This window comes from Tasmannia lanceolata, unplaced genomic scaffold (assembly GCF_043159265.1).
Source record: "Tasmannia lanceolata isolate RefF3 unplaced genomic scaffold, GAP_Taslan_0.1 ptg000019l, whole genome shotgun sequence".
NCBI classification, from domain to species: Eukaryota; Viridiplantae; Streptophyta; class Magnoliopsida; order Canellales; family Winteraceae; genus Tasmannia; species Tasmannia lanceolata.
This window is the reverse complement of record NW_027518696.1, coordinates 8,162,859-8,171,625: the sequence shown is the minus strand read 5'-3', so window position 1 is coordinate 8,171,625 and position 8,767 is coordinate 8,162,859. Positions and strand designations below refer to the sequence as shown.

The 8,767-nt window shown below is 38.4% G+C and overlaps 1 protein-coding gene and 1 non-coding gene across 3 annotated transcripts; both read left to right on the top strand.

The window, feature by feature from the left end:
- The first annotated feature begins 363 nt into the window (after positions 1–363).
- Positions 364–1,557, top strand: LOC143853391 (protein TAPETUM DETERMINANT 1-like). 2 transcript variants are annotated; one of them, XM_077363148.1, is made up of 3 exons: positions 364–559; positions 760–867; positions 984–1,557. In XM_077363148.1, the coding sequence occupies exons 1-3, from the start codon at positions 487–489 to the stop codon at positions 1,283–1,285; spliced, it is 483 nt and encodes a 160-aa protein (XP_077219263.1). In that variant the 5' UTR covers positions 364–486; the 3' UTR covers positions 1,286–1,557. The 2 variants fall into 2 exon arrangements, with proteins under 2 accessions (XP_077219263.1, XP_077219262.1); XM_077363147.1 differs by having other exon boundaries at positions 760–873.
- Positions 1,558–3,944: 2,387 nt separating this feature from the next.
- On the top strand, positions 3,945–4,018 carry TRNAV-UAC (transfer RNA valine (anticodon UAC)). Its single transcript has one exon. It is a non-coding gene; the product is annotated as a tRNA-Val (tRNA).
- Positions 4,019–8,767: the final 4,749 nt, after the last annotated feature.

Sequence of the window (8,767 nt, the reverse complement as noted above, 5' to 3'; positions counted from 1 at the left end):
ATACTACTTGTATAGTTGTATTTGTGATATTATCACATTTCCTTTGAAATAATGAAATTAGTCAACATAATCAAATGCTTTTCATTGAATCATGACAGTGTGATATGGGCTTAAACAACAAGGTTTTTCAGGCTACACATAGCGAACATGGCAGTACGGGCAATGAATAGAATGGGGCTGTGCAGGGATGGAGAAAGGGCTTTTGCAAATTGCATTAAATGAGTGTTGTCGTTCTTTTGTCTGAGCAAGAATAAAGTTGGGTTTGGGGCTGTTTGAAGGAAATCATAGGTGGTTCTCTCTCCTCTCTTCTGTACTTTGCTCTCAAAGGCCCATCACACTTTCATATCTGTAGTAATCACCAAACCTCTCTCTCTCTCTCTCTCTCTCTCTCTCTCTCTCTCTCTCAATATTTCATCATTATGAGACAGATGGGAAGCAACACTATCAGATTCTGAGAATTTTTCATCTTGTATTATACAAGCCACCATGGGTGTTTTTCATGTGTTCTTCATCTACTTGATGCTCATCATCATAGTCTGCAACATTGCCTTACTATCAGGTACTACAGAATCAAAAGGAAAAGAGTAGAGAAACCAACTTCCATTCTTCTATGCACTTATTTGAGTTTGTCCTTAATTTCTAGTTTTGGGTTTTTCAACTTTAGATTTTTTTTTTCACCCAAGACTAACAAAACAACCGATTAAAATCTCAAATACATGTGAAAAAATAAACTTAACATCTCTATGTTTCCACTTGTAGGAGCACCAAAAATCTTCCAACATCAAGTGCATGAAGATAATCAATCAAAAAATCTGGCACTGGAATCCAAACCATCTTATTCAAGGAATAGGAAACTGATGGCCAATGGTAAAAGTATATCTACCAACTCATATCAATCAACAGCTATATTAGCTTTCTTTTTTGTAATTTTTTATACATATGGATCTAATTTGGGTCTTCTTTTTTCATTTGTTTTGCATTAGGGGTCTGTACAAACAGAGATATAAGCATTTCCCAGAGCAAAGATTCATCATCAGGGATCCCACAATATATAGTTCAGATTGTCAATACATGCATGTCTGGTTGTGCTCCTTCCAACATCCATCTGCACTGTGGATGGTTTGCTTCTGCAAGGATAGTAAACCCAAGAACTTTCAAGAGGCTCTCTTTTGATAATTGTTTGGTGAATGAAGGCAAGGCTTTAAAGAGTAGCAAAATAATTCGTTTCACTTACTCAAACTCCTTCATGTACCCACTCGCATTCAAATCTGCAAGATTTTGCTGAACAGAGAAGATTAAAAAAAAACCCATTTCTATTTCCATACAAATTCCAGAGTCAATTGCAAGTTTGCAGCAAGCCTGAAAATCCAAACCAAAAACCTATTCTCAGAATCCAAGACAACCCATATCCCAAAACCAAAGGAAATAAAAAAAGGAGAACAAATGAAAAGTCAGCTTTGATTTTGCCAGCTTTTGCAGAGTCCTAGTATTTAGCTAACAGACCTACTGCTCTGTAGCCATGATTTTATTATTGTTATTATATTATTATCATTACTATATCATTCATGTCTGATAATTTTCTTCCCATGGAATCTGGTTTTTCTTAAGTCAAAAGCCTACTGTTTAGATGACTGCGTGGTGCATGGTAGGAGCAGACAGAGAGTTTTCTTCTGCATCGTATTGTCTCTCTATCTCTCTTAAGAAATTTGAAGAAAAAAAGGTATTGTAATATTATTCTTGTTTTTTATTTTGTTGGTCTTTTTGCCAAGGATGATTGGGGCAATCCAGACAAGGTCAGTATATGTATGTGAAGGACAAAAAGAAAAATATGAAAAATAGAAAAGGGAAAAGCAAATAAAGAGTATTTTTTAGCTCTCTACTTTTATCCATCTCTGAGATCAGCAGGAGGTTACATGTTGGCATCAGGCCCCCAAATCGAGGAGAATAGAAGCAGAAAAAGAGAGATGGAAAACAGTAGAGAAAACAGAGGAAAAAAAATTAGAAACACAGTGCAGGTAGCCTAGTTTAGTTAAATGGTTGGGATCTTTGAAGGGTGGATCCCTTTGCATGGAAATGGGAGGATGAATTGAACAGAGGGCCAGTAGTCAGATGGTTGGTTTTGTAAGTTGTATACAAATGGTGAGGGAATGACCTCTTTGAGGGAGAGTTCAAGAGATTTTTTTTCTGTTGTGTTGTTTGCAATGGTGGAGTTGCCCCTTTTAGACATATGAATTTATAGTTTGTGCCATTATTCACCTTTTTTATGCCCTTATTCTTCTTAGTCCCTTTATTTCTTTTGCTTTGCATTCAATTGCACATGGTTGGGATTTATTGTTGGCAGGGAAGGTTTGGCAAGACCCTTCAAATCTTCAATGGATCTTTGTTCTGCTTCAATTACTAAAATATTGAAAGTGTCCCACTCGGGCTGTTCTCCATAGGGGGGGTGCAACTTGGGCCGGGCTCAACCCGAACCCAATTTTGGTTCGGGTTGGTTTAGCATTTCCTCGAGTTTGGTTGGGTTCGGAACGGCAACCAGATTTATTTTCGGGTTGGGCTAGGGTTGAGACCTTGGGCAACCCGAACTCGACCAGACTTGGAAATCGGGTTAGACAGGTTAGGTTGGGGTTGAAAGATTTTGAGTGGGTTGGGTTAGGGTTGACCTGGGTTGGGTTCACGTTGAGGTAATGCTACCTCGGGTTACATTAGACAAGGGTTGGCCTCAACCCAAACCAACCCAGCCAGTGCAACCCTAGTTCTACATGGTGTAGAAAGCCTACTTTATTTTATCCTTGGATAGGCTTGATATCCTTTGTTCATGTTAAGAACATCACCAAAATGAATTGGGTATACTATACACTGGGTACCTATCCGAGCGGTTGTCAAGTCCGGATAAAATTATACAAGTAGGGTAGTCAATCCGCAGATTTCTATCCCCGTGGAGGATAACCCCACTAGGCTGACATACATTGTCGGGATTAATCCTAACGATCAATTTTTGGATTCCACAAGGGGAGATGTATGTTTAATCATGACCGTTGATCTTGTAGAACATCATTGAAGGTGCTCTCGTTGAATGTGTTGATCATGCGGCCCATAGGAATGACTGTAGGAGTTGGGACACTGATTCTAGAGGCTCTTTCTTGAAAGGGAAATGAGAAGCCCAAGTATGACCAAGGGTCCTAAAAGCGACCTGACTAAGAAAGAGCCTTCCTAATTATGATAGTTCCACATAGGAAGCGGAGAGAAAGTTCTTAGGTTATATGTGTAGGCCCTCATTCCCTGTGTAGACATGTTTTTCACTGAAAAAAAAAACTAGGGAGGGTTGCGCCCTAGAACCGGACAATATCTACACGGTTGCGTCGGGGCGTTACAGATATGGTATCAGAGCCGTACCTCTTCTAGTACTATGTGCCAACAAGGACGTTGGGCCTTTAAGGGGGGTGGATTATAATAGTCCCACATCGGAAGCAAAGAGAGAAAGTTCCTGGGTTATATGTGTAAACCCCATTCCCTGTGTAGACGCGTTTTCCGTGGGAAAAACAAAACCGGAGAGGGCTGCGGCCTAGAACCGGACAATATCTACACGGTTGCGTCGGGACGTTACACTAACTTTGATGGCCATTCCTATATTGCGAGATAAAACACTCCTCCAAAGCAGCAAAGAAGTTAAGAAAGCAATGAACATTCATCTGTAAGGTTCTTATTGAAAGCAAAATCCCATGTTAATCTACTCTACTCCCCGCCCATTTGTAAAACACCTTCATCTCAAAGTTGAGCTGAAATGAGCGGGATGTATAGAAATTCTGCATGAAACACAAATGGGTCTGATTCAACTAGCCAAAGAGAAAAGGACAAAGAAAAAAGGAAAACAGAGAAAGGTTGTCCGTATCAAATTTGTTGTTTTATGTTATTGGTAAATAAATAATGTGACTCCTATCACAAAAGGTGCTGTGGTGTAGTCGGTTATCACGTCAGTCTTACACACTGAAGGTCCCCAGTTCGAACCTGGGCAGCACCATACCTTTTTAAAATTTTCTACTATGTTTTGTACTGTCGGCCATCTGCATCATGTAGCTGCATGATCGGGTGACCATGACCATCCATATGGTGGGCCCCATTGAAGATGGTGTCAATTCATTTTGGACATAGAGTATTAGGTTATTAACTACCCATTTCAATACGACCCGTCCATACACATGGCCCACATGTATAATCCGAGCCGTTGATCAACTGGCCCACTATCAAATCTTATGGTGTTCGCCTATATATCCCACACCATATGGATGACCCTAGCTCCTCAATCAATAGAAGATGTTTTGAGATTCGAACCATATCTCCTCTGATTGGAATGATTTTTGGTCTATGACGAACGTGGGAAACAATAGATGTCTTGATTATGTGGGAGTAATGACGGGTAGTCCATTCTATGATAGAAATATGTTTTCCATATGGTTCCAACCCATTGTGATAATTTTATTACCATTGGATTAAGTGTGAGGTATTGTGGTGGAATATGTTGAGATCTCACAGTCGGATTGTCTTGGTGGTAGATTAGGCAAGTAGGTTAGAGGAGGTAACCAAGATAGATTACAAAACTAGTTTGGATTAGAATAGCTTCTATAAAAGACTAATAACGCCTTCTTTAACTGCTTAAGCTTTTGGAGTAACTGGTTGTTTCGCATGATATCAGAGCAAATGCCTGGGTTCAAACATCCTTGATAGCAAAAATCGTCATGCAATGGTCAAACCCAAAAGAGGGGCAACGTGTGCGGCCAACCCTTAAAAAAAAGAGACCACACATGAGGGGGAGTGAAAGAGTTCACAGCTTCCTTTTATAATTATCAATATTTCATTCTAAGTTTACCCCTAAGTGCTTTATTAAGGACACTTTTTTAGACCGATTGTATTCAACCAAAAATTAGTGGAAATTCCTAATTTCACTTGGTATCAGAGTTACCGTGGCAGGTCTGGCTTCTTCCGCTGTCCCAACCCAAAAGCAAAATGAAGGCCCACACATGAGGGTAGTGTTGAAGTATAAATGATTAAATATCACCAACTCTAAAGCCCTGTTTTTTTTTAGATTATGACAACCTATTGCGGAGTCCCCAACTGATTATAGGACTGAAAGTTGTAATGAATTTGAGTCTAATAATCGGTTGGGGACTCCACAATCGGTTGTTATAATCCAAAACAAACATGCCCTAATAGGTTAGCTTTTTGTAGCAATTGGTTGTTTCACAAGTTGTTCCAGAGCAACAAGAGATGCAGTTGAAACCTAGGAAAACATAAAATTCAGTGGCATAACAAAGACATTGGACAGCCAGCGTAGTCGCATAAGAGAATACACATAAGTTGGAGGATGTATGCGAGCAGAAGAACTACCATTTTGGCTTGCGCTTCTGGTACAAAGGTTGAGTTAACATAGACACGTAATACAATGTATCAAATCGTGTGTAATCTTGGAATAGATTAATTGATTAAGAAGTTGAATAATTAAGCATGTTTAGAATGCATAAAATAAGATACCTGATACACTTTTGCTTGATTTGATATAATGTCAATTGCTTAATCGACAATTTTCAGTTCATTAATTTGTCTTGTAATTATTTTTTATAAGACTATAAACAATGAGGAAAATGATTTTGAGCTTGAAGCTCATATAGCTTATATGAGCTTGAGGGCCAAATACATGTCGGCCCATATTGTTATGATGATCTAAAGCATTCATTTGACAGGCCCTTACATAGATAGTGTGTGTACAAAAAATCAGCTCCATTGGATCATCCTAACCCATCCAAAAGTGGATGGCAAAATGGACATACACCTTTTGCCACAAATCTAACCATTTTTGCCCTCCGCTTTTCGAGGGGTTAGGATGATCCAATGGAGCTGACTTTTGGTAGACACCCTATCTATGATGGGGCCTTGCAAATGAATGGTTTGGATCACCACAAAAAATGTGGGACCCATGTGTTTGGGCCCTCAAGCTCATATAAGCTATATGAGCTTCAAGCTCACAATCATTTTCCTCATAAACAATACAATAATATCACATGTGCATATCTTTGGTGGCGTCAAGTTGGCAGCCGGACGCAAACTTTGCCACTTTTCTATGAATGAATCCTAAAAATTTTTGCTGGGGCGTAACCCTCTTAACAACCCCGCCAGGGTCTTTATACCTTCATGGGCGGGTGCGAACAGCTAGTTGAGTTTAGGACCCCAACTCAAGTAGTTTGGGAGTCTATAGAAAATTTTATAAAGGATTCATTGCCGATCCCAACTAGTTTGGGACAAAGGCTAAATTGAGTTGAGTATAGAGAAAAAAATTTGTGGTTTTCTGATTTTTTTTCTAAAACTCTGCCTGAACAATCTTTCAAATTTTATCTAACCGGTCTCGCTTGTTGTCTAGTCTTAACCTGTATAAGGATTTATGACCCCACAAGATGATGAGAGTCTATCTGATCAACGGTTTGTGACCAAACACGCGGCTCATTGCCAGTGCATCTCATATGAAATTGTGGGTCGCTCTCAGCCACGTGAGAGCCGTTACAGTATAAACTTTTTTAAAAAAAAGCCGTTAGTTCGAAACAATCGCGAAATTTTGCGCGATCGAAGTTTCCTTTTCTCAGCGCTTTAACAAGTGATAGTAAGGTTCGAGAATCAAGACTCATTTATATAACAAAGAATTGAGAGAAATTAAAGGGCTCCTTGTCTTTTTCATCTCCTACCTAGCTAGGGTTTCTTGGAGAGGAACCCCCTCTTCAGTTTAGGTAACCTTCTCGACTTTCTTCATTTTTTTTTTTTTTTGTGATCCACAACCTTTTAATTTCAGTTTCTACATTCCATATTCTCTGATATATCGATCATTGTTTTGGCCGTTGGAGATTTGGGACTGGTGGATTGGAATTTGGATTCGATTCTCAATCCGTTGGGATTTTCAACGAGATTTGGGCCTGTTGGATTGTAATTTGGAATCGATTCTCAATCACTGGGTTCGTAAGGATTAGATCATCATGAAAACGAATTTTGGGTTTTGTTGATCTTGGTTTTCTAAAAGAACTATCTTATTTGATTTTGTATGATATTTCTGGGTCCTATTGACTTGAAGAACTGGAGATTGTAAATTGGTCACTACAGTTTTATGGATTTTCCATGTAAGAGGTGGTGCTTATGGGGTTTGAATGATTTTCTTTGATAGATTATCTAGCTACTCCCTATCAGTTTTATGTATCTGATTGTGTATCTTCTTTTTTTTCTGGGTTGAATTTAGGCCCCGTTTGGATTGCAAGAAAAACATTTCTGATGGAAAATATTTCTTAGGAAATTTTTTTCTTTTCACAATTTAGAGGTAAATAATATGGTTATGGTTAATTTAGAGGGAAAAAATTGAATAGGATTGCTTCAACTTCTTCTTTTTCATGTGTAAATACAGTAGAGGTAATTTTGGAAATATTTTTCCTTTCCAAACTTTTTTAAAAAAAATCCTGCAATCCAGACAGGGCCTTAAGAACTGACGATTTCATTTGTGTTTGTATCTTTATTGGCCTCTCCAATCTGTTGGATTTACAAGTGCTTCTCTGGATTCCTTCTTGTTTACCTATGGTTCATTTCTTTCAAATTTGTTTTTGCTAGATGTGGGATAAGCTTCAAAAAGAAAGGCTCCTTCCATTCACATCGTATTTGCCTCTCTCTGCTTACTAGTCTTCACATGTACTGCAGCGTAATACTCCTACCTTTTTAACCAGTTTTTTATCTTTAAAAGTTTCCCATAGTTCTTAGAATTTTAGTTTTGCATCGTTGCTCAAACTTCAATTTCGTGCTAGATGTTGCCAGGCATTTTCAGTTTGGATCTCTGCAAGACCCTCTCATGGCATATTTCTTGTTGAATCTATACCTGTTCATGATTGTTTTTCCCAAAGTTTATGTGTTTTAAGTTATATTCTTATCATTTACTGCCCATTGGATTTTAATTTTTTTGTTGATGGCCATTGTTCAGTGTCAAATTAGCAAAAAATTGTTTATATGATTTATATCAAATTAATTATGTGGTTTTTATACACTTCTGTTAGGTATAACAGCGTCTAACCAACTACTCCTTGGCTGCATTACTCATGTTTATGTGACAGACATAAATGACCATGCATTTGCAAAGTTGTAAACACAAATTGTGTCACTTTTAAAGCTCTTTGCGGTGCACTGTTTGTGTTCGCACAAAAATCTATCATTATGAAACAAAGCGTGCTTGGAGCCGATAGAATTTTCTCTGTTCTTTCTTTCTACATTAATACCTCTCAAGGCTTGTCCATCCAACCATCACCAACTTGTAATTTCCCTCATAGGCAATTGGCTTTTGCTTGGTAAGCTCCAATAAACATATCCTTATTGCCAACCAACTATTGAGATGATGTTTCCCCACCCTGACTATTGTCCACTGCCCATTGGTGGACAAAATTGTCTCATTGATTGCATTCTACTCTCAGTCAGCTTGGTGATGTTCTTTTCTTTTCACACTTTAGAGTTTCCTTATATGGTAATCCAGATTTCCCTGCAGCAGTGAGACATCTAGATCATCACCCTGGGTTATGTTCTTTCTTCATAATGATGTTCTAGCTTTAGGGGAAACCTTATATTTATTATGATCTTCTTGTTATAATGTCATAGATTGAGGGGAACTCACATGTTTCTTATGATCTTGACTTTGGTGCTTTTGTTGTCTCCCTTGAAAGATGGAATGGTGCCCTCTCTCCATGCAACCAACTGAACATAA

What these genes read in the sequence shown, in the direction of transcription:
- LOC143853391 (XM_077363147.1), top strand. Translation starts at nt 487, where the DNA reads ATGGGTGTTTTTCATGTGTTCTTCATCTACTTGATGCTCATCATCATA. An exon ending in CAACATTGCCTTACTATCAG is followed by an intron (nt 560 to 759) that starts GTACTACAGAAT and finishes TTCCACTTGTAG; the next exon opens with GAGCACCAAAAATCTTCCAA. An exon ending in ACTGATGGCCAATGGTAAAA is followed by an intron (nt 874 to 983) that starts GTATATCTACCA and finishes GTTTTGCATTAG; the next exon opens with GGGTCTGTACAAACAGAGAT.